General features: G+C 45.0%; 1 protein-coding gene across 16 annotated transcripts in view; it reads right to left on the minus strand.

Annotated features, from left to right (window-relative positions):
• fbrsl1 (fibrosin-like 1) overlaps window positions 1-26,469 on the minus strand; it is a 340,229-nt gene that overhangs the window by 19,074 nt on the left and 294,686 nt on the right. For all 16 annotated transcript variants that reach the window (XM_074637316.1, XM_074637329.1, XM_074637324.1 and 13 more), the window contains 2 exons: window positions 23,299-23,347; window positions 370-862 (listed from right to left, as the gene is read on the minus strand). In XM_074637316.1, the coding sequence (XP_074493417.1) occupies window positions 370-862; window positions 23,299-23,347 (542 nt within the window). The remainder of the gene's footprint in view (window positions 1-369; window positions 863-23,298; window positions 23,348-26,469) is intronic.

Raw genomic sequence — 26,469 nt, forward strand, 5'->3', positions numbered from 1 at the left:
TATTTTATTGACATTCTACATTAGTTTCCAGTAAGATATTATTGATTTTGCTCTGCTCTAGAAACATTTAAGTTATATTTAAAATACAAATAAATTCTAATCCTGTTCTGAATTTATTCTTTTTTAAAATAATATATTAAAAAAGCAATAATTTAGTAATGAAAAAGAACCAATGAGACTATCGTTAAAGAACCGAACTGATAAAGAGTATCGAAAAGAGTAGTAGTATCAATAAAATCCTAACGATGGCCGTCCCTAGTAGTATGTGTTTTTTTGTTTGCTGGTTTTCATTTTAAATTAAGCACAATTAAGCCTCCCATCTTGCACGTCCCTGCACCTTTAGCCACACGTGTCCATGTACCGACGTACCTGATGTCGTGGAGGCTGTTGTACTGCAGCGGGTGATGCACCTGGTGGCTGAATCCTGGCCGTGCGTGGTGCTGTGGGGGCGGAAAAATACGGGGCTCCTGGTGCAAGTGCGGGTGAGGAGGGTGGGGCTGGGTGTGAGGGTGGGGGTGGGGGTGGGTGTGGGTGTGGGTGTGAGGGTGGGGGTGGGGGTGAGGGTGAGGGTGGGGGTGGGGTTGCGCCCTCAGCAGGGGAGGGGTAGGGATAGGGGGCGGAGCGTGCTGCTCCCTCTTGACACTGAGAGGAGGCGGGCTGGGGAGGCGCGACCTAGGGGACTCTGGGGGGGCCGCCGCTGCAGCGGGGGCGGGGGAGCCCGTGGGCGCCGAAGCTGGCGTGGGGCTGGGCACAGGAGGTGTGAAGGGCACCTCACTGTTACTCTGCTCCTGGCTGCGCTGGAGCCCCGATACTTTGGCTGAGCTACAAGTCTTGGACTCGGGGATCTCATTCGTTGGCACACCTGAAAAGACAAGAAACGGCAAAATGTAAGAAGAACATTTGCAAACTGTTATCTGAAAAAGTTCATCGGATGGTGTAAATGATGTATGTCAGGTGTCAAGCCATTTCCTGTTTTGATTCAAAAACCTCAGATGCCTAGATCAGATAATAGATAGCTGTTTGCTACTGTGTGTGTTCAGAGGACATACATGATGAATGATGAGTAAAACGTAGCTCTCTTTCCTCCTATATAATGCCGTCTCAACGTCTTCTGCCCAAGGTTCCTCTTGTTTCCCTCTCCCTAGGTTCCATTAAGTGTTTAATCAGGTCATTTTCATGCTTGACTATAATCAGATGATCCAATTTCTTCCCGCGATCCAGTCAGTATGAATAAATCACAGCTAATTAAAGTTAAATGTCGGCCCCTATTCAGGGCTTTGCTGAGCACACAATCTGGCATGAAATAATTATGTTTCAATTGTGCTGTGAGGAGAGATCGTGGCCCTTTATCTTGGCCCCTCTGCCACTGCGCCTCTCTACCCCCCCACCCCCCCTCCTGATCTTTCAGGGGGATTTGGGAAACCACAGTAAAGCACTCTGAACTCGACCACTTTGTCTTTGCCATTCATCAGGGGTCTTTTTAGACAGACAAGAAGCTTTTATAATCAGCATTCCACTGAACAACGACTTTTCATACTTAGGCTGCTGCAATTTAATGACTGTAATTACAGGCTATTGTGGCAGGAAAATGAAAGTGGCAGAAAATGCAGCATCTCGACACCTTTCACATGCAAAGAATCTCAAAGCACTTATGAATCTTAATGAAAAAGAAAATGCATTTGGCGATCTTCCACTTTCTCTCGGAGTTAAAAGAAATGCAAAATGGTCCACAAAGACATTGAGTTTGAGGAGACGGTAACTACAACTACAATAGCTGAAACACTACTATAGCTCCTGAACTCATCAAAGCCGCTAGTGGTGGAATTCGTTTTAAGCACAGAAACATCACATGCACGGAAAATCAGAGGAAGAGAAGTGTTCACACACGGAAGATGGAGACAGAGGAAGAGAGGAGGCAGCCTGGTGGAGACGAGGCTCTCTAAGCAGCTCTAATCTACAGCTAAGATGCAGCAGTACTTCAGTCAGGAGGCTTACTAGTGCCTCAATTAAAAAAGCTCCACGGGCACTCTCGACGGCAACAAAAAATGAGAAGAGCCGGGAGCTGCTGTCAAGCCAGTGAGAACTCGACATGCAGCCCACTAATGGAATATCCAGTCCCTATTAACAGCCTGCTTAATCTTTCAAGGATCCTAACACCCATAAAAAGACCAATAAAAAGGCAGGGCAGAGCTTTTATTTTTTTATTTGTTGAGCACCCCCCTCCCTCACTCCTTGCTTTTTATGGGAGAACTGGGGCTGGCTAAGGTGCCACGATTTTCAAATGAATTCCGGGGTCCAGGTGTATATAGACCTCCAGATTTATAGGGGTCTGGGATTTGGATTAAACTGTCATCCTCTCTTCCCTGCGAGCGAGAGAGAAAGAGGAAGACGGAAGGCAAAGACGGAGAGACAGGCACAGACAGACGAACAGGCGATGAAGCAAATATCCACAGTCGAAATGTCGCCGTTGGGTGATGTTGCCGTGGCAACCTGTTCTCCCAGACACAATGCGAGGCGAGTGATACTGAAGGAAGTCTCACTACGACCACTAGGAGATAGAGAGGGGTTTCTAATACTAATGCTGGGAAGCCAGGGCCACAGCGAGCGCCGGGTTATCTTAATGATGATTCTAATGGGCTCTAATGGAGGCAGGGAGGTATCAGCCCAGACCGACCCATCCCTCATTAAAATCCCTCTGCGAGCTAAGACACACACACACACACGCACAAATGCACAACTGAAGACACAAAATAAAGTTTTCAGTGTGTGCATACTACACACACACAAACACTAGAGCCCCAACGTCTTCTATTCAGTGAAGAGCAGCACAAAGCCAGAAAATCAGACCATATTCATCGGAGATATCATTTTAATTGCTTCTTTGCTTCAGAACCGATGGCAACACTCCAGGATGCATTCCTGTTATATAAGTTTATTGTGTGATAGTCCTTTAAACGAGATGGGTCTGATTGCAGTGTGAACCAATCATTACTTTGATTGGTTTGTATGTTACAGCAACGCCCACTTTTTCTTCTTCTCTACTTTCTCAATGCACAGCTGGTTCTGGCTGTTATTAGCCGTTAGCCTACCGTACGTACTTCTCCGTGAAGACACAAAAAATGGCAGCAGATAACAGTAAGCCAAGACGAGCTTTATTCTAGGGCTGTCAATCAATTAAAATACTTAATCATGATTAATCGCAAATTAATCACACATTTTTTATCTGTTCAAAATGTATCTTAAAGGGAGATTTGTCAAGCATTTAATACTTTTATCAACATGGGAGTGGGCAAATATGCTGCTTTATGCAGATGTATGTATATGTATATATATTATTGGAAATCAATTAACAACACAAAACAATGATAAATATTGTCCAGAAACCCTCACAGGTACTGCATTTAGCATAACAAATCTGCTCAAATCATAACATGGCAAACTGCAGCCCAACAGGCAACAACAGCTGTCAGTGTGTCAGTGTGCTGATTTGACTATGACTTGACAAAACTGCATGTCATTATCATAAAGTGGGCATGTCTGTAAAGGGGAGACTCGTGGGTACCCATAGAACCCATTTTCATACACCTAGCTCAAGGTTAGAGGTCAAAGGTCAAAGGACCCCTTTGAAAATGGCCATGCCAGTTTTTCTTCGCCCAAATTTAGCATAACTTTGGGGCGTTATTTAGCCTCCTTCGCGACAAGCTAGTATGACATGGTTACCACCACCATTTCATATTATACCAGTATCTTCACTCTAGCTTTAAAATTGAGCCCGCTACAACCCAAAAATTGCAAGTTGCGTTAATGCTTTAAAGAAATTAGTGGCGTTAAAACAAATTTGCGTTTTAATCGTGTTAACTTTGACAGTCATACTTTATTCATGTGTTATGACTTGGTCAATAGTTATCTTGTGTAGGCTATGTGAGGACGTAGATGTTCATGGTGGCAGTTCAAGCACACCTGCAGAGCCACCTTGCCTTCGGCAAAAAGGGCAGCCATACCCAAGATTTATCTCCAATATCCGGTCTGCTATACATAGCAACGGTCTTTTATACATAGCAACAATCTGCTATACATAGCAACGGTATATTATAAATAGCAACAATCTGCTATACATAGCAACGGTCTATTATACATAGCAACAATCTGCTATACATAGCAACGGTCTATTATACATAGCAACAATCTGCTATGCATAGCAACGGTCTATTATACATAGCAACAATCTGCTATGCATAGCAACGGTATATTATACATAGCAACAATCTGCTATGCATAGCAACGGTCTATTATAAATAGCAACAATCTGCTATGCATAGCAACGGTATATTATACATAGCAACGGTCTATTATACATAGCAATGGCCTATTATATATAGCAATGGTCTGCTATAAAGAAATAATAGACCGTAGAACATTGTAATTGACCAATTAGAATCGAGTATTCAACAAAGCCGTGTAATAAGAGTAGAGAACAACTGATGGCAGAAAACACTATAACTGCAAACACTCTTCTTTGTTTCAGCAGCAGCCATTTTGAGTGTAAACTAATAGGTAGTGATAACAGGATGACAGGAATGCCTCTCTGACACATGTCACCTAAGGGCTTCATGTAGAAAAATCACTGTTTTGCAACAAACACTGTCCCCTCGCCGCAAAACCGCACAACTGTCAACTGGAGTCTCGAGCATTTCAACAAACTGCCAAATTTGGCATTTGTTTTGTTCTTTTCCTCGGGACGTGGAACACACTTCCCTTTCTCTGCAAGCACACACTGAGGAAAACAGTAGGCAAGCCACAGGCAGTCATGTGAAACAAATGCCATACGAGTGTCTGTACAAAGAAATGTGCTGTCCTGAAGCGCTGCCCCGCAAACCTGAGCAGATGGTGTGAGTGAGTCAGGCAGGTTGGAGGGCAGCCCAGTGGTGGGGGGTGGCCCCCACACCTCTCCCGTTAGCTGAGTTAGTGCACCGGAGGGGACGGGGACGTTCCCTCGGGGGTGTTGGCAGGTCTGCTCACCAGATGACATCTCATCCCAGTATTGATCTTTTTATAGTTGTTCCCGTGGCCCTGCTCACTCAGGGGAATTGGGCCTTGCCCTGTGCACACGTGCCTGGGTTTGCAGTGATATGGGGTGCGGGAGTTGGAGGGGGATGGAGAGAGCAGGGACTAAGGTAGCAGACGGACAACGGGCCACTGGGAATTGCTGGTCATGACTGATGTGTCCAGCGGGGAATCTGGGGTGAACACAGTGTCGCCACACAGCTGTTCCTGCCTCCAATATCCTTCACTTTGTGACCCCGTTTGTCCCTGTGGAACATCTGTAGAGCTGGCACCGATCTGGTCCCATGTGGCCTTTACGCAGCCAGATGGCCCAGCTTTGAATGGCTTGGACCAGCCTGGAATGGCTTGGCCCTCGAGCTGGACTAGGATGGGCTGGGTGTCATCATCCAAGAGACTTCAATGGAGGAGAACGTGGCCCCTCGCCGTGACCAGGATATCCCTCTGAGTCATGGTCTGTTGACACACGCCGTGTCAAAAACACAATGCCGAAGCCCTGGAGGACAGCGCTACACACGTTGGCTCTCAAATGCTTTGAGTTGCAAAACTGTAGCCTCTAAAAAGCGTTCACTTTGAAGCTTTTTTATACCACTTTCATTTCAAACAGACACCTGGCCACCTGCAGGTGGACCCCGCGACCTCATGAATGAGACGAGGGCCCTAGAGAATATTGTCATTCGCCCTCCAACTAAAACCCCGTGCAAACTAATGCTGTGAATGCAAATAAGTGTGTTACATAAATTACCTGCTCACTGCGGCCACGATGCCAGTATATACAACAGCCATGGAAATAGAACCTGTATGCAAAAAGCTTTTTCAGATTAGATACGAGGGTATGCAAATTCTCCCTGTGACAAGGGGGGTCGGGGGCTATGAAAAGCTTAAGGCCACTGGGTGTTCTCATTTACTAGGCAAACACTGCGGTTCACTCCCTTCATGGCTTTGCCAAAGCATAAACAGTCGAGGCACTGATAAAATAAGGACATGAACAGACAGATATTTAAATAAAGCGGCATATCTGCTGAGAGACGTTGGAGGATGCGGAAGGTATGTGAGAATGCACGCCGACTTGATCCGTCTCCCGCTGGCTCTGGTTGACAGAATATTCTGCTGCTCTTGACGGTTGAGCTCACAATGATTTGGTTTTTGTACCTCTCCAGACAAGCAATCTGCACAGAGCCAAGGCTTAGCTCACGAGTGAGTGACTGTGGAAGATGGCTATAACAGATACTGGCAGAAGGCAGGAAACCGCAGTCTTGCCAATCAACACTTCATTGCTGTGAGGTATTCTGTCATAAAAAAAAAGGTGGGGTGATTTCAACAAAACGATTTTGTACGAGAGGAACAGAAGGGCTGAGCAACGTTGAATCATTGTGCTAATAATAAAATCATAGGAGAAATTTGCGATGGCTTGCTTTCGCTCACACTATTTAATCTGCCTCGAGCATCTCCAAGCTGGTAACGAGGGGAGCCAAAGCGACGTTTTTGCAAATCACTCAGAGATGTTAATGGGGGAGTGGACGAGGAAAAAAGCTGGCCAAGATAGCTAAAGAGTGGGGACAGCTGGCACGTTTCAATTATTTCTCTCTGTCTCTTCGCTGCAGCTGACAAAAGGAGTGGATGGCGGCAGAACGGGGACGGGTGTTAAGCTGTAACACGTTTACAGTCAAAGCCCAGGCATAAATTGAGAACCTAATGTTCATTTCAGAGAGCTGGCAGCTCAGGCTGCGGGATGAATCAGTTTTTCCTGCGCATATCGGATCCCAATTCAAACAACCAGCCATATGGTGCAGGACACATATGCCATTCACCTCTCGTGGCACATATGCCAGTGTTGTGGAAGGGAGGCGAATAACGTGGAGCACATCCTCAAATAGGAGAGGAGAGAGAGAGAGAGAGAGAGAACGACAGAGCTCTAAATGTTGACTGTCCAAATCCTTTTGTGTCATATATGGTCCAGTGGTGCTCCATTGTTAAACCCTCATAAACCCGACTATACATCAAACCAGCAATACGTCATCCAGAGTAGGCTCGCATGACCACGCCCCCTTTTAGGCGAAAACTCATAGACGGCGAAAAGAGAAGAAGTTGAAGCATGTCTCCAAACTTGTACTTTAAACAAACCGGTAATAGTAATAAGGCTATGCTGAAGAGTTGCTGTGTAGTTTGTCGCACCAACAATGAACCCAGAAACGCTGATCTCCAATTTGTTGCCCTGCCATGTCCTGAAAAAGATCTAATAGAGGGACTTTATCAAGTATCAAGTCATCACCGAGGTTGCGCTCCCATTTGGGGGAAAGAAACTCGCCGTCACAGGAGAGAAATGACAAAAAGCTGTTGTGTAGCGGGTTAACCAAGGCGTTCACACTGAGATATGATACGTTAATATTCACTGTCAGTGTGGTAAATCACTAAAAAATGCTGGTGACAGTGACTAGCATGGCTAGCTAACAATAGCTTGAGTGGGAGGCTGCTGCAGTAATACAGTCACATTAACGTTATAGCAGTGTCAGATTGTCGCCTCCGACTAAATCTCAGCCTGTAGATCTATAGAACAGTTGGCTATTAACAGGTTGGTTGTTTACAGACAACACTTAGCCTAACGTGATTCAATCAAATATGTATAGATGTTTGGATAAGCAATATCCGGCCACTGTGTTAGATGTCCCAAAAGGGGGCGCGGCCTTGACTTTTTGCGAATTACCCGTATGTGCCGGTCTGATGTCCAGTGTGCTGCAGAGAAGCAAGATGCATCCAAACTCATACTTCCTTGTTCTTCCCTCTGAATCTCCATCAGGGCCCGTCCCCCTGCAGAGCTGCTTCTAGCAGAGCTCATGTGCTCTGCGACTGCCATCAGTCTCGGCTTCTCGCGAACACAGCCGGGTCATCTAAGGTCAGTGCCACTGGGCCCTCCTAAATAAAAGGGTGGACGTCTTGGAACTTTCAACAGAAAAGCTCAAGTCTAATGGCTCCTCTGACACGGCCCACCCTGTCAGCCAGGAATTTGACCCCTTTCACTGTCACTGACCCTTCACCGACCCTGGTGACCGTTCTTACCCCGAGGCCGCTGCGGACAGACAGCCAACAGGAAGGGAGAGAAAGGGAGGGGGCGATCTGAACTTTAAGGACGGATTTTGTGTTGAAAAGAAAGGGGGGAGCCTTCAGGAGTTATCTGTGCAATGCCGCAAGCGCTAGCCTTATCATTTCATTAATTAGCATGACACGCCTGCCTGATGGACTTGAACGCCACAGCGGCAGCTGTCTCAATTGATTACGGCAGTGGACGCGGTGCTGCAATTATCGAGGTGACTGGAGACAACGCCTGCCACTTCTAATAAAGGACTTAACTCCTGCTTCCCACATCACAGCACAGCGGTGGGAGAGCAGTGGCAGCCTCCCTGTGTCTCCCATACCTTTAAGACCTTTTCAGAGTCTCTCCATGGGCTGCCGTGGAGCTCAGTGTGGGCCGTAGTTCTGGAGCAGCGTGTCAGCTTTACTTAAGCTCGCATAACGCCTGAACAGTATCACTTTGGTGCCCCACAGGAGAGCATCCCCTATTAGCCCACCAACTGGCTCACAATCCACGGAGAGTGGAAGGAAAGGAGGTAAGAGAGAGAGACAGAATGAGATGTAAGAGACACAAAGACAGGGAAGCCAGGAAGCTTCAAGTCCGAGCAGAAATGGAGGGAGTGTGCTCAGCAATGTAAACAGAGGCAAAGCTTTCCAGCCTCATTTCATGTATGAACATGCATGAAGCCCACATGCCTCTAAGTGGGTATAATATTATCTTTCAGTGCCGTACTGATTACTTCTCAATGGAAGGGAAATGGCTGGGTGAAAATCCTTCAACAAATCCTAAGTGGCATGACAGTGGGCTGAAAGAGCCTGCATGTTTTCTTTTCCTCCTCCTCCATCTCCATTTTCACTCCCCACTCAGAAAGCAAAGCAACAATTGGAGGTTGACAGCTCCTAACCGTTCGCCATACCTCATTCTCTGTTTTGACATACGCAGCCGTTGCCATTCAGTGCCATGAAAGGGGTAGAACAAACACCTTTGCTGGCGTATCGTATTTCCTCAAGTGTTTTGCACATACATGGGGTTTGTCGGTATGGGTGTTACAAGCTGCGGTTTAGACTAAGACGTTGCCTGAGCTGCTCACCTGCTTCATGCAAATACAGCAGCCATTTTCATAATGTCAAATAATACCCTCTGACAGCCAGGAATGCTGAGGCAGCTAGTGGCGGTATTCTATAGGTGGCAACGACTAAAAACAAATATCTCTTTATCAACAACTGCCAGAGAACTAGATCGTCAATCAACCAGCACACTTCTTCTTCTTGTCGTGTTTACATGTTGAAGCATCCTGTTATTACAGGCCAGGGCTGCTCATCAAGGCTCAGGCTTCTCAGTCAGTCAAAAGATTACACTGTACATCACAGCATGTCACAGGAATTCCACTGCGTCGGGACGAACAAATAATAAAGTAAAAACAATCTATGTTGCCAACCTATTTGCAACCACAGCCACACCACATATGCATACAGCACGGTTGCCCGAAAAGGTGTATGAATGACATGATAATGCGCGTCATTTGTACGCCGTGTAGACTGTACTGACTGCAATGTACTGCATTTAGCATTAGAAATATGTTCAAATCATAACATGGCAAACTGCAGCCCAACAGGCAACAACAGCTGTCAGTGTGTCAGTGTGCTGACTTCACTATGACTTGCCCCAAAACTGCATGTGATTATCATAAAGTTGACATGTCTGTAAAGGGGAGAACCCATTTTCATTCACATATCTTGAGGTCAGAGGTCAAGGGACCCTTTTGAAAATGGCCATGTCAGTTATGAGCATTATTTAGCCTCCTTCGCGACAAGCTAGTATAACATGGTTGGTTCCTTAGGTTTTCTAGTTTCATATGATGCTAGTATCTTTGCTCTAGCTTTGAAACTGAGCACGCTACAACCCTAAAAAATTGCAAGTTAAAGAAATGAGTGGCGTTAACGCATTATTATCGCGTAAACTTGGACGGCCCTAATATATATATATATATATCCTATTATGTTTCATGTAGATTATTCAGTCAATACAGAACTGTTGAAAACAATGACTTTAAGTTACAATTATTATTATTTTGACAATAATCTTTTAATTTTTTTCATTAAACGTGCCCATCATAATTTCACAGAAGACGGCATCTTTTAGTCCAAAACCTTAAGATAGTCAATTTACGACTATATAAACCAGCAAATCCTCACATTTGAGAAGCTCGAACCAGTGAATGCTTGAAGTAGTTTTGCCTGATAAATGACTTAAATGGTTAATTAATTAACAATAACAATATTTATCAATTAAATCAATAGATTTTTCGACAATGTTAATTATATTCACTGTAAATGCACGCTTGTCAAAAACATTGTTTGACTATTGAATTTACTATTTTATAGACTGTAGCCAGTTGTAGACTAGTATCTCTAAATGATCTCGAGCGTGTGTGAAATTTCCCCCACAGGGAGGGTGAATGATCTTAGTGGACTATTTGTCCAAAGATAGCACCCCAGTGTGCATTAAAGTGCTTGGGCTTAAGTTTCACATATCTACGGGCCCTCAGGGAAACACACTGTCCGGTATAGACACACTGATGTAATCAATGCCTCCTCTATAGGAGGATCCTGCTGCTGAGCTGCTCCTGGGGTGCTGCTGGGTAATTAGGCTTACAGATGGAGACCCAGCAGCTGTTGAAGACTAGACTAGAGCTGCCATTTTCCCCTGCTAATGGCTACACGCCAAAAACGAGCTGCATTTCTTACGAGCTACAAGCCTTTTTTTTCTGCAACAGTCGCAGCTTGCGCTATCTGAAAGTAGACCTTTTTTTTTTAACATGTCAAAGATGATGACACACTTAGAGGACCGAGGTGGAGATGTTTGAAATAGCTCTCATACAGAGCTTAGTTAGACAAACACACAGAAAAGCGTTCTCAAAATCTCTCCCCTCCCTCTACCAACCACTACGTTCCCCACCATCGCAGGAAGAGAGTGACAATTGGAGGGTGCGTCAGGTTCGCAAACATTTGCTGTCCTTCCTTGCACCCCATTCATCATTCTTGATTAGAGAGAGAGAGCCTGACAGAGAAGGAGGGATACAGAGACCCAGACTGGGGGAGAAAGAGGGAGAGAGGTTAGTTAATAAGGCAGAGGAGAGGAGAGAGGGAGCAGAGGGCAGCGAGTTGTGTCAGGTAAACTAATGGAGACAAGGCCTGGATCGTGACCTGTGGGGCTGCTGCTAACCTAATCCCACCACTGTCTCTAAGCTCAGGAAGGCAGCAACACACACAGATAGAGGTAGGAGAATCTGGGTCTGGTAGTGGACAAGGAACATTAACAACAGCCTGCACGTTTTCAGGGCTGCTATGAGCTGCCTGCATCTCGCTGTGGCGTTCCAAGTGCGGCGAGTGAAGAATTGATTTGTTTGGAGTGTGAAGGCGGCGTGTCAGTTTGGGGAAATGTGTGAATGTGAGTATGTCTGTGAGGAGAGGGAAGGGAGGGGTGCACGGTGAAACAGGAGCGAAATTGGACTCAGAAACGAGCCAAATCGCTTGCGAGATGAAACAGACTACACCAGGAAAAAAACCCGACACAAAACAAGACAACACAAGGCCCCGGAAAAGTGTCGAGCGAGGCAGGCTGGCACAAAAGCAAAAAAAAAACAGAAACAAAACAAAACAAACACACTTTTCTTTCTGCTCGACATATTTCAGACTGCAGATGACAAAACAACACTGAAAGAGTTGGAGGAATCAAAATCAAACCGCCAAGTGTGTCTGACTGTTTCATGAATCCGTGTCGAAGCGGAGGCTCCACACCACATCAAACCCTGTAAATTCTCCTGAAAGCCTCGTCTCTCCCTTTAGCAGCCAGCGCTTAGATTATTGTGTGCAGCTAAAAGGTAAGTGCTGGGAGTGTCACACTTGAGAGTGTGTTTCAAGCGCCATAAAGTATCAAGACCCAGATGGCTCATCCTCCCTGAAATACATGTCCACTCTACCTCGGCTCCTGTGGCACCTGCTACCCGGATTAGGTCAGTGCGACGCCAACCCAGCACGCTAATACAGTGTGCTGCTGCTGATAAGGAGCCCGGGGCACTTCAGCACTTGCCCCGCACTTAACAGTTGATGAGTCAATACCTGTATCATTAGCGATAGCCTTATATAGATCTTTTCCATAAACACAGGCCACCATGGTGTTGATGTAATTTGTCAGTGTTAGGCTTCACAGATGTGGTCTGTTGAAGATATCAGTGCTGACAGTTTTGGACTGAGCCTGAAGATGGTTTTGGTTATGCTACCCAATATTAGGGGTCTAAGAAAGTATTATGTTTTGTGATACTGTATTGATTCTCAAAAACAATGTATCGATTTTTATTTAAAAGTTTACATGCGAAGATTAACTCAGTCAATACTTTCATTTGCAGATATGTGCCCTCTCAAACTGTGATAAATACAAATGCAGATCACACTGTTCTTATTGCATAAAAAAAGTAGAATTTTTTTTTTACTCAGATTTTATGCATATGGTGTGTTATAGTGTGTTCTAAATACTATGACAACTGTCCTAAAATTAGAATTAAATAAATTCGCTTTATATTGCCTAGTATCGCAATATATTGAATCGTAACCTCTGTATCATGATACGTATCGTATCGCCAGATTCTTGCCAATACACAGCCTTACCTAATATGTTTGAATATTAAATCTTTGTGCCAATAAAGTCCAATTAAATATTTCACAAACAAAACATATTTTGGAACACTAAAACTGACCCCATTCCTAGTAGCAATAATGATGAATTAATTAACTTTAATGGTCTTATTGATAATTTTTTTTATGTAGACTAATACATCCACAGAGCCTTTAGAAACGTGTTGAATAAAAGTATGGCTTTTGAAAAAAAATATTATGATTGTGAATTAATCATTTAAAAATGTTGGCGGGTCCAAAATTAATGTTTTGTTTATCCCTGTGGAAGATAATTGACGTTTGGTTCCCGCTTTTACCAAGGCTTGTGAGCCGATAGTAAAACGACGTTGGTATCACGTGGTATCTCTGGGTCGTCAGTTAGGAAAAAACAGATAAATGACTGAGATTGACGGTAAGTACCTGGCAACCACTTGTTGTGAAGTAAATGCAATGGAACAGGGGAGGGAGAATGCGACATCCAGCGGCTGAATGTTATCAATAGCACCTTTAATGGTAAAGTGCATTGATACACACAAACAAAGAGTACAGTACTGATCAGTGCTACAATATATATGTAATCAATCAAACTGTATTTTTTTGTGGTAAACACTCCTCTTAACAAAACGCAAATATCAGCAAGACCATATATCAGCCTGACCCTGGTCAATACTGCTGATAGTGCTCTGTACACACTTCTCCGTGCCTATGTGGCATTGGAGCAATTCCTCTCGCTCCTTCCCAAAGCAAACAGCAGTGAAATCCCCGTCCTGCTGCTCACCCCTCAACACAGCAGCACTAACCCAACAGCCAGGGAGGCTGGAGCCCATGCTCTGCTGAATGGGGTATTACAGCCAGTCAGAGGCCATTAGGGGCCCCGCCACCGGGGCCCAGCGCAGGGAATTCACCGGTAGCCAAAAACAACAGCCAAACAGATGACCGCTTGAATATTGGAGGAGACCACACTGTGCATGTTCTTTTTTTTTTTTTTTAACCTCCCCTGAAATGGCCAAAATGCAGGCCCCCGTGTCTCCGCGAATTACCGCCTGTGTGTTAACAAACACCGGGACGATTAATGGCACTTGTGCCCGGTGAAATACAGAACCAAACACAAGCTCTTTCTCAGGGTTACTGCTTTCACCATGTGTTGAGTTCAAGGCTAATAGCTACGCTCTATCACAAACCTCTCCATACCTGGCCCTCTGTTAAACATACTGTACTAGTCCAAGCCTGCAGTACTACTTCTAGACAGAGTGGCCATGATAAGCCACTGACAGAAACATGGAAGCTAATATGCTGCCACTGGAAAGGTATGGAGGTCCGAAATACTGAACAAACAGTACAAGGACCACCCATGTGGAAATACTTGGAAAATACTTTATATGGCAGGCTGACATTTCGGTTTGATTTGGGATCTTGTTTCCTGTGTTCATCTCCCTTCTCCCCAGAATCCTCTCTGGCACGTTCTTCTAATGCATGGATGTCTTTGTCCGTCATGGAATCTGAAGCATTTTACATCCGCTCTGTTCCTGGCGATGGTTTCCCCATCTTTACAAGCCTGTGTGAACCGCTTCCCAAAATGTCCAATCCATTACAAGCATGTTTGTAATATCCATCTAGGCTGACGACTGTCCCCTTGCCAGCGATTGTACATTATCCAAGCGTCGTGTTTGGCCACAATCGCCTACCATCTGGCTTTGTCAATGAGCGTTACAGCCTCATCTGCAAACAACATTGGCTCTGAACCGCTCAACACAGATGAGCTTAAAACGTACATAGCGGGGAACTGGGATCTTCAAACAAATGCAGGGTGGGGAAAAAAAACCCACTCTCGCTGGCAGAGAGACTGGAGCTTGGAATAAAGGATTAAAAACAAGAAAACCTGCAAGTGATCACAGGCGACACGCTTTACATTTCAGGCCTGACAGCAGTGATAAGACGCTGGTCATGTATTCTCCCAAGTAAACAATGAAAATGCCTTCCACACTGCAGCTGGCTGCGTCTCCATTGGAGGAGGAGGAGGAGGAGGAGGAGGAGGATTAAGATTAGACAGAAGATGTGATGAGAGCTACTGCTCTCTAGAGTTATCCTTTCTAAAAATTCTTCCCTTTATCCTCTCTAAAAAACAAGCATCCAGCCAATGGCGCTTCCCTGCTGAGATGGGAGTCAACCTGTGTTTTACAAGTTGGTCAGCTAACTGCAGGGGCTGCAGCTTATCTGCCAAAAAGCTTTTCCCTAGTCAGGGAGCCTCTGATTTCCTCACTCACTGGCGAAGCATCAGCTCCCTGCACACAGCTAAGACCTTGGTTTATAGTGAAGCAGTTAGTGAACTAGACCACAGTAGCTGCTAAGAGGGGTTGGGTTCAGCACGCAGCTTTGCTGGGATTTTTATTGCTTATAATAGTCGTTTATTGAATTATCTTTTCTCTGCAATGCTTTGCCCACTGAGCTCAGCCAAAAAACCCATCATATTTTAACCTCTTGTCTCGACGACAGTGATCCCCTAACCTGATTTCAACAGTGCGAAAGCCTTCTCCCTGCTGTGTGCTCGCAATTGATGGCTGCACAAATAGAAATGTCAGCTGAGGTGGAAGTGTCACCTCTGGGTCAAAGCCACAGTATAAATTCACATGTGCTTTTATTCTAGCATGGCGTGCAACGCTGCTGATGGTGCGGTAGGTGAGGGGGAATCATGTGCACGGGAAGGCCAGGGTGGCAGTAAGCTGGCATTTTATCATTTAACCTGAACTGAAGAGACAGCACTGAAAAGCCTCAGGGGAGTGCTGGCCTCTGTTGTGTATAGGAGATGGCTTTGAGGCTGCACAGTACTGCTCCGTATTGAAGTGATTCAATATCTTCCCTTTGACTTGATCGTATACACTGTGAAGCCCTCTGTATACGCCAACCTGCTCTTAACACTGAGACGGGAAGCACAGCTCAGAGCTGACACACCCCTGGTATTATACACTGAAGATGTATAGTGAAAGTGCAGCAGCCGAAATGCAGGTCATGCCCCTGACAACTTATCCTAAAACTCCCTGATGGCCTTTAGTGATCCTGTAATTGCTCCCTCTCCACAGCTAAAGCTGAATCCATATTCAGTCAATGAACACAGGGCCGCACAATGGAGCCTAATCACACAGCCTTCAATGTGACTCCTATTTTCTGTCACAATAGCTGATCACCACCCACGGGCTCGCTGACACAGATGACAGGCACTGATAGGACTGACTGACAGGTGTCAGGCATCCTGACATGTAATGGCTAACAGAGACAGGGGGGGGAGAAATACATCGACTAGCTAGCGGAGTTTCTGTTTCACAATTGAAGCTCAACCAGCAGCGAGCCAATACTCTAAATAGGGGCTAAGTTAATATTTCATGCACACAGAGCAGTCACTTTTCTAATGGACGTAAGAGTGCTCTACAGGGGCCACAGAGTGCACACAGGGATAGCATGACATATCAGCAATGACTTTACAAGCCTGCTAATTGCCGTGCATAGAAAATCAGGAGTGTCTTTGAAAACAGGCGGCTTGTAAGAGCCGGTGCATTTTGACATCACTTCCTGAATCAAAACAATTCCCTTCAGTGAGCTTTTTAAGGTGCCAGGCCATAGAGGGATTGTGGGTAATGCGGCTCGGTCCCTTTGACTGCCTGCCACTCACATAAATAGTACATGACGACGTAATCGTAATTTAAAACGCTATAAATATTGAAGAAGAATTAAAATAATTTATGGAACGCCGCGGTGTAAATGGATGTGTGTGTTGAGTGTACGTGTGTGTGGGAGTGTTTTGTCTCCTCTCACTCCCTCTCTCGCGGTGTTCGCTGAAAGGATGGGCAGCGGCGGTGCAAGCTGGGAATTCTGTAATTGCTTTTTCTGTCCCTGAAGCAGACCTTCCTGCTTTAAATCAAAAAAGGCAATCTCTGTCAGTAATGGCTCAATTAATAATTAAACACGTGTCTTATCTCCGCCGAGCTCCCCCTATTTATTTTCATCTCTCCGACAGGGATGGCTGCACAAACAGCATTAGCACTATCAATAAGGGGAGCATTAATATCAGCCCCTTTCTCCAAAAACAAATCACCCAGCTCATAAACTGTCCGATGTCTGTGAACAGTAATAACCCAGAGATTAATAAAGAAACAAGCCATATTTTTTGGTTTTCTCCAGCACTTTCTCTCCCTGAACTGAGAGTGTTAGGTAACCCACCTGCCTTCTGTATTCTGCTAGCGGTTTGTACCTTTTTAATATTTAAATTAAATCAGGGGAACACATGAGCTGCTGTTCAAGCTCAGTAACAAGTGAGGTGGTGTCAGAGGCAAGACGGATGGTTTATTTTATGCATCCAAAACTACCAGCCTCCAGCTCTCTTTTGCACATAGTGTGACTGTCACATACAAGCGCCCAAACCCCAAAACACCACAGCTTGACCATAAGTGCTATGTCAATACAGGAACATTGGTCCTCTTGATAAAGAAAGCATGTCCTGCAAGCTGCCTGGACTTTTTCACAGTAGGCGCTGGAGGTGAGTTTCACCAGGCGTAGATTCCACAGCGGTGATGGCTGCTTTCAATTCCAGCGTTTGCTAATCTGGCTGTGGGAAGCCTCTGCAGCCCTTGTGTTTTTCCAACAACATGTCTGCCCTCCAGTCATCTAGCCTGCCTGCTAGCCAGCCAGCCAGCCAGCCAGCCAGCCAGCCAGCCAGCCAGCCAGCCAGCCAGCCACACTCTCCATCTACCTCCACTCAATCCTGATTCAGCGGCGGCGAAAAGCTGATTAGTTGGTCAGGGGGTCAACCTCCATTCATTATTTAATGGGTGAGAGGCTGCAAACAGTCAGGCCGGCTGCCGAGGTTAGTGATACATTACACTGACCTGGCCAGAGGAGAGCTGCCCGGCCGAATACAAACATGCTCTCTCATCTACTTCGCTATGGCTGAGATGCCCTCAATCCCCCCTGCCCCTGACCTTGCCGCTCCCTCTCCAATCACCATCCTTCCTTCCTTCTCTGGCATTCAGAATCCAGCAGGTGGGACTGGGTTTCATTTTCCTGTAAGCTTGCACTGCAGGGGCAGGCCTGTAGCTGTGGCTGGCCCAGGTAACGGAAGAGGAGGAGGAGGAGAAGGAGGAGGAGGAGGAGGAGGAGGAGGAGGCCGTAGCTCTTTTATTGACATGCAGCAAACAGCAGTGGCGGAACAAAGGCCACTCAGCACCTATTGAGAGAGCAGGCCTGCAGACAGGGTGGTTGATTAGCGATTCGACACGGGGACCCTGGACTGTGTAGCACATAATGAGAGCTTAGGGAGCAAGCCATGAGCCGATGGGGGAAGGAGGCACGGCAGAGGCGGGCTGAGGGTAGGAGAGGGGGAGAGGCGGGGTTCTACCATAAGGAATTGATTTCCTACAATAGAAGATTGATATATGAGTAAAAGGGCTCCAAAGAAGAAAAAAACAAGGGTATGGGCAGAGCCTAAATCCTTAAGCTACAGCACTGGTAATGTGTTTATACATAAACAGTTAAAGGATAAGCCCTAAATCCACTGCCAAGCTAAATGGTTTATGCATCTTTTTTGTTTGTTTACTTCTGTGTCAATTAAGCAAATTGGTCCAACATCCCTGACGAGCAAGAGATCCAAAGTGAGCGGATTTTGCATTTGTGTCCAAAAGCTTCCATCTCCCTGAACACCACAGCAACCTCGCATTCACCTTTCATGTGGCCTCAGAGAGATGTTAACAGAGTCAGATGTGCATGATGGCAGTGGTGTGTGCGCGCTGTTTTTTTTCCCTCTTCGTCTGCACGCTCTCTCCTTCCTTTGTTCCTCTGGTCTAATCCAGTATGTGTGGGCCGGTAAGTTTAATGGAAACAATTTATTAAGTCCGGCTTAAAATGCCATCTGCAGCTAAGCCTCCCAAAGCCGCTAAGCTCCTGGTTTCGCCCCGGAGCTTGCTGTGTTCACGCTTACTGTAATGCTCTGTTTAAAATGAGCACAACGGGTCAAAATTAATCAGGATTACAAGGGCACAAATCCACTTCAGAAATGGGTTTTCTACCAATCTTTCTCCCGCTATCCCAAGATGCCCCGGGTTTGTCTGGTGGACCGCGCACCACACCGGTTTACCCTCACACACGGCAGGCAGCACCTAGCTAAGACAACAGGACCTCAGAGAGTACTAAAGACGTTGCCTCGACCAAAGGTTCTCAAACTTTTTGGGACCAGGGACCCCTTACATGGGGGGGACATTTTCCAAGGACCCCCTCTTATTCACAACACCAATTAAGCATAATGCTTGCAAAAATTGTACTCCATGGAACTATTTGTAGTTTAAAAGATTTCAACCTAAATACTTCAAACCTGTTTCATAGTGATAAACAGAAACATATTTCAATTAGAACCATGTTAATACTACTTTGTTGCTGGGTGCTTTGTAATCAGATGTCGCTTTAGCTTGGTTGGGTTCGGTAGCACCAAAAGATACAGGACGCCTTTTGGTCTCCTGCCGCTGTTCCCAATGAAACCAAAATCAATATAACAGTTGTCATATTTTCCCAATTTAGCTAGTTTAGTGCTTAGCGTTACTTGACAATGTGGACTGACTCAAATATTTCTCCATGCTAGCTAGCTGGCTAATAAGCCAAGCTAAGCAGCAGCAGAACGTTTCGTTGCACCCTGAGTGAAGTGACTGATTCAGTTTCTATTGGCCCAAACTAACGTGGGTGGGAGTAATGGACACAACATGCTTGTTTTATTGGCGCAAATGGTCCCCATCTGTAGATATGTAGCTGTAAATGATACAGCACAATTTTATAATTTATAGTAAATTATTTCTTGGACCCCCTGACAGAGGGCCACGGACCCCATGTGGGTCCCAGACCCCACTTTGAGAATCACTGGCCTAGACTATACTGTTCTAAAACATACAACATTCAACATAGTCACTGCAGATTCCGAAGTGTTCTTCCCAGATATTTCTAGCCGCTGACAGCTCGGTGATAACTCCCCACCACTTCCATAAGCGCAGCATTGTGGAATGTTATAAGAAGGCCTACCACTGAAGTGTTTATCTGTGCTCTGTGGAGGTGCCCCGTGCATGCTCACCAGCTACATTTAGCTCCTCATTCGCCTTCAAGCAAAGTGACAACAGTAAACTCTGACCCGCAATTCAATAAGAGAGGCCCTGAGTGGAGCACAAGTCTTCATAGCGGTTTTTACTTAAACATGCCATCCTCCAGGAAATCAATAATTTGCGGGAGGTTTAAGACAGGAAATAAACAAAAACCAATAAGTGTTAGATAATGCCTGCCCTTTGCTGTACCTTCCTACCTCTACACCACCAACACAGACAGACATTCAGCACAACTTGTGCTAGCTCCACATCCAAAGACAACTGCACAGTGAGCGCTGTGTTATTACAGATACTATCAGCTTCTATTATCTGCACGGTTAGCTTGCGACGCAGAGATGACGAAAAGTAAATATGAGAGAAAGAAGGCAATGGTGTCTGGGTTTTGCCCAAAACCATGTTCTGTGTGCGTAATTACAGCGCTCTGCCTTCGCTGATTACTATGTTGGTCTTTCCTCTCCTCTATTAACCCTGAACCGTTTCATTAACATGACAGACTGTGGGCCTGTGTGCAATTTGGACTTAACCTCAACTGTTTGTACCCGTAACTGCTCACCAAAATAAAGTTCAGAAAGGGAGCACGGCGTTGAAAGGCAAGGAAGAGTTAAAAGGAACAACACTCATTACCTAGAGAAATGTACAAGCCAAACATCATCACAGCATTATATATTTATGTGTGCCATAACGTTTGTGTGTGTGTGCATCTGTCGGAGTGTCTCCCAGCCAACAGCTCGACAGGCCTGGTGATCAGAGGAAAGCAGGCTTTTCATTGGTCCCACAGGACCGTGAGCGAGACCGGTAATGGGACACATACGCCGCATTCTAAACCAGAGGAAAACAGCCTGTGGGCTGCTTTGTATTACACACACACACACACACACATTATACACACATACACACACACAAACAGAGAAAAAACAGTCTAGGCCAAAAACAAACACTGTCCTAGAATCCATTACAGCAAAACAACAACATTGGAATGGGAGAAGAGAGGCGGCTGGTGGCAGCTCTGCAATTGTAGCGCGATGGCGTCGTCACCAAATCACTTCATCAAACTGCTGATTTCTTTGCTGCCTCACCCTTGATTCTAATCTGGCGCCCTTCTCCCACATTACCCAAACGGGATCTGGTTGATCTGTGTGACAATCAGGAGAGACTTTGATTGGATTGTCTGGATGTAATTCCAGGGTCCTAATCCTCAGCCCCGTGTGCACATTAGCAAGATCCACAGAGCCCTCCGTTTGCCAGCTGGGGTGTGTGGATGTGTGTGTATGTGCCTGTACTAGCTGTTCTATGCTGCAGTATGTTTAAATGCAGCCATGTTCTGTATGGGCATGCAGGGAAAATAAGTCAGCACCCTGACAGCTGACGACAGCAGTAGTCCAGCAGCAAGGTGGAGAATAGATGGAGTCGGACGCGGTCTAGTTGTTTTCTAAACCATGCAAGTCTGGAAGTCATTGTCATTGTGAACGCCGGTTTCGCGAGGCCGACGCCGGTCACAGGTCATCTACATCACACAGCCGACAGGCCTGGTTTCCCTCCTCCTCGTCAGCCATGCTTTTCCACTTAGACAGTCAAAGCTACTGTGCTGAACCAAGCAACACCTTCATATGTTGTTGAGAGGGACTACAGCTTTCACAGCGAATGTTCTGATGTGGAGGTGAATACAATGGAGGTAAACAAAGACCTCTAATTTGTGATTACCAAAAGGCAAGAGGTAGATTTATACTAGGACTGTCAATTGATTAAAATACTTAATCGTGATTAATGACAAAAATTAAAAAATTAATTAATTTCTTATCGGTGTAAAATATACCTTGAAGGGAGATTTGTCAAGTATTTAAGACTCTTATCAACATGGGAGTGGGCAAATATGCTTGCATTATGCAAATGTATGTATATATTTATAATTGGAAATCAATTAACAACACAAAACATTGAGATCCATCCAGAAACCCTCACAGGTACTGCATTTAGCATTAAAAATATGCTCAAATCATAACATGGCAAACTGCAGCCCAACAGGCAACAACAGCTGTCAGTGTGTCAGTGTGCTGACTTGACTATGACTTGCCCCAAACTGCATGTGATTATCATAAAGTGGGCATGTCTGTAAAGGGGAGACTCGTGGGTACCCATAGAACCCATTTTCAACAACCTAAACCTACAACCTAAAAATAGCAAGTTGCATTCATGCGTTAAAGAAATTAGTGGTGTTAAAACAAATTTGCTTTGACAGCCCTAATTTATACTAATGCTACTATTTTTTGCTCTTCCTTTGCAGGTAAAAGCATGGTCCAAAATTAAAACCAAGACGAGAAACAAAACAACACTGGTTAACAAGATAATGATGTTTATCCCTGCCATAATAATATATAATCTATGCATAGTTAGCTTGACCATGAGTGCTATATTTTTCAAGACTTTACCTCCGAAAATATTCAACATTTTCAACAAATATTGGGCAAATAAAAAGGTAAGTTTGAGAAAAATATGTCTATGTGACATCCCAGTTTACACTAGCTTTTTAACAGTCCAAGCTGATCTATTTGTCCAGTCTGTCCTGCAGACACCACCCTCCCCCTACCCAACTCTCCTCATATGGCCATAGTTTACACTGTTCTGCACTTCACCCTCTGCTTGTGTTAATGGCCCTGCTTCCTGGTTCCTGCCCTGGGGGGACGTGGTCTGCATGCTGCTATCTGTCACTAGGAGGCTGATCGTGCCTCTCCTCCCTTCCTCCGCCTCCCTGCATCCACAGCTTGACACCTTTCTCCCTGCTCTGACCTGGCAGGCATCATTTAGTGAATATACAGGTGCAGACATTCTATGCCCACATGGTATACGCAAACACATAGACACACGAAAATCACGTGAGATCTTGCATGAACATACAAAGCCTTATAATCCACATATGTGCATATGTTAACGCTAGCACACAGAGTTTGTGTTGTCTGGGGGGCTGACAAAGCTCTTTCTCTCTCTCGTTCCTTTGGCATCCATTATGGCCCAGGCCTGCTGTCAGAGAGCTTGTATTGCCTGAGGGAAGTTCCCATTTGTGGGAGCATGTGGCAGGGAGGCTCTAAATCCCCTCTAATGAACCAATATGTAGGAGGGCTAAGCCTTTGGCGGGGTCGTCCAACAAACGCCACTCTGCGCTCAGGCAAAAATGTATGCATATGTAGTCAGCAGACCTTGTTTGTGTCTGCTGACATTTAAATCTGAATGGGAGCTGCAGGATTAGAGCGGAGGAGATTTGGACTCATTCGCAGAAAAAAAACAAAAAAACCCAATTGTTGTTATGAGTATGAATGAGGCAGAGGAGGAAAGAGTGAAGAGGGAGAATGGAGAAAAGAGAGCGGGCTCTTACCTTTGGGTGTGGTGGGGGAAAAGAGCTTCTCTGATCCTACATCAGACACCTGGGAAAACAAGGAGGCAGACCGTTAGTGGATTTGTCCAAACCTGACTCGTATGATTATTATTCATCAAAACTAATGCAAGCACTGACACACATTTGGTCTGGCCGGTAAAAGGCTTATTCAGCCACAAACGTGGCCACTAGTGCCTCGAGGAAAAAAATCCAGCTGCCACACACACACACACACACACAGCATCATACAGTCAATCAAAAATAGTCCAATCTGCCAACGAGAGGAGCTCCCTCTGTACCTGATGGTCCCTGTCTGGTTCTTTCCTGTCGAGGCAACATTAGGTGGCACTGTTGTGCCACCTGAAAACCCTCAAAAGAAATGCTGTCAAAGACGGAGGAAGTCAGTAAGGTGGCTATGCAGCATTAGAGCACAAAGGCTCCTGCACACACGCTGCCGCCGCTCAAAAATCACATTTTGTTCTGCAATATCTTTGAATGTATAAAAACATATCTCGTGAATACAATGTGGTTCTATTCTAAAAGCAATATCCTTATTTCACAAATTTAATATTAAAGACAATATCAGCCCATACTGGGAGTAAACAGATGATCTGTCAACAACAGGAACATTTAACAGTTGTTACTGGTTTGGCTGATGTGAGTGACAGTGAGCAGTGGAAACCTGCTGGTCACATGAGGGAGAAAGGCATCTCACTATGAAGTGATAGTGGAGACTTGTAGACTAAACACTGCAAGGTATTTTCCTCTCTGCTTTAGACGGATATGTAGATTCTGGCAAGCGCCACCTAAATCAAAACACACCAAACATTTTTACACATGTTCACTGGCCAGACGGGAATTGTTTAAACACTCCGACCGAAAAGCAGTAAATCCACACAAAACCTGGTATTGTGCAAAATACCGTAGCGAGAAATCTGTGCGCTTGGAAGATACCATTAACAACGAATATCCTCCCCAGCCTGTTAATATCAGCCCATATAGGGGTTTCGTTCGAAGCCAAGATTTCCCTTTGCTTTAGATCCTCATCTTCTGCACACTTGGAAAACGCTGCAAGAGCCGAACATATGTTCCACCCGAAGGGCCCGAGTGTCCTTAACTGCCATGCTTGTGTTTTACGCGGCACAAAGGGAGCATATGTAAAGAATGAACAGTGAATCAGAGCGAGTGCAAGAGCGACAGAGACAAAAAGAGAAAGCAAATCATTTTGTAAACACAGATGGCTGTCCTTGGCATCCGCGTTAGTTCTTCACAAGTGTTTTGAGGACGTCCTCTTCTTTCCAAGACCTCCCAATTTCTCCTCCGCTGCCACTGTGTTACTGTTCTCCTCCGCACTGTTTGTCTGTCTGAGTCTCTCAGCTATTTACTGTATTCACACGGCAGCCATATAAAATAAAGATGCAGACAGTCGTGTCTGGTTAAAAATAATAATTGTATGGAGAGATATAGGCACATAAGTCAAATTCTACAGCAACTACACTGCGAGGTAAATACATAATGGTGATATATAACATTAATAAGTCAGTTGCTTAAAGCTGGAGTAGGAATGTTGGAGCAAATATGATTAAAAGAAAAGTTATTTTTATAAAAATGGTCACTATATTATGACAGTAGTGCATGAGACAGGTACTCTGAAAAAAATCATGTGCCTCTGTGTCCTCCAGTGCTCTTAATGGCATCTGCAAGATTTCACAGACCGGAGGAAAACAACCAATCATAGCCGAGCTGGAGCCTTGCTGTCTCTGAGCAGCTGTCAATCACTCGCAAACTCCGATCAAACGGTCAAACTAGGCAGCGCTGATCAAATATGATTTAATATTCTGTAACTGTAATGCCTATTTCTCTCATAAAATGTTTTCAGAAACATATTTTTGTGTACTATTAAGCTGTAAAATGTGAAAGTTTGTGACCCGGCTGCCATGTTGAAAAATACCAGACACCGCCCGCCAGCCGGGGCAAACCTTGTCATTTTACAGCTAAATGGTACACCACAAGATGTTTCTGAAAACATTTTACGCAAGAAATAGTCATTACAGTAACAAAATATTGATTCATATTTGATCAGCGCTGCCTAGTTTGACCTGAGTTGGTGAGTGATTTACAGCTGCCTCTGTTGAATGAACAGCCAATAGGAACGCTCTCTCTCTGAAATGACCCGTGATTGTGCAGAATCTCCCATCACTGGCTAGATTTTCTAAAGCCTGAAAACAGAGTCATGAGGAGGTGCAGAAGTCTAATTTTCTCTCAGAACACTTGAATTACAATATGCTGAAAGGTTATTGTAATGGCAATTTTCATATCTGCAGTTTAACACTGTACCTTTAGATAATCTCAGGGCCTCACATGTTCAACTTCGTCACCATAGGACAGTGACCTGACATTTTAGATCTCTGTAACCGCAAACAACAGATTGCTGAAATACTTGTTATGTCTTGTGATGCTCTGTTGTCTGCTGTGTGCTGACGCATTGATACACTTTCTATCCGTCTCTTCTTTTCTTCTTTGCACTTATCTTCATGTCATGCTTTAAATGTATAAATACTGACTACTCTTTGTATTCGGGGCTCACTTGCCACAGTCCACAACAGGTGGCTGTGCTCGTGAGTCCATCTGCAGTCCATCTGCAGATGTTTTAGTTATTGATGTATGCCTTTTTATTAAATTCACTGAAAGACAAGTTGTTACGTTGGTTTGTGTCTTGTTTTAACAGAAACTGCCACCACAGTTATTATGGAATTTTTTCCCGACGATGCCAAAAATATTCTGCCTACTGCCGCTTTAAAGCTTCTGATGATATCTTTGTTCTCAAAGTCAGCATTAACAGTTGCGACCATGCTAGTTAGGAGATAAATAAACTACAGTTTCTATTGAAGGATTGGTGTGTTTAAGGTATTTCAATAGCAGTCAGTAACACCTCTTTAGTTCTGTCTTGATAACATATTTAACGGAGGGCAAACACTCAGCTGAATGGAGATGTTTCCTGTTTCCTCTTACAGTAGACGAGGCGAAACACTATACAGAGGAAAGACAGAGTGTTGTGCATTGCCCTCTTCCAGTCTCCCAGAACCGGGGCGCCAGGCTACAACACAGGCCCTTTGTTAGCTTTGGACGACATTAAACGCTCCAGTACCAAGCCTCAGCGCTGCAGCAGCA

This window comes from Sebastes fasciatus, chromosome 6, assembly GCF_043250625.1.
Source record: "Sebastes fasciatus isolate fSebFas1 chromosome 6, fSebFas1.pri, whole genome shotgun sequence".
Lineage (NCBI taxonomy): Eukaryota > Metazoa > Chordata > Actinopteri > Perciformes > Sebastidae > Sebastes > Sebastes fasciatus.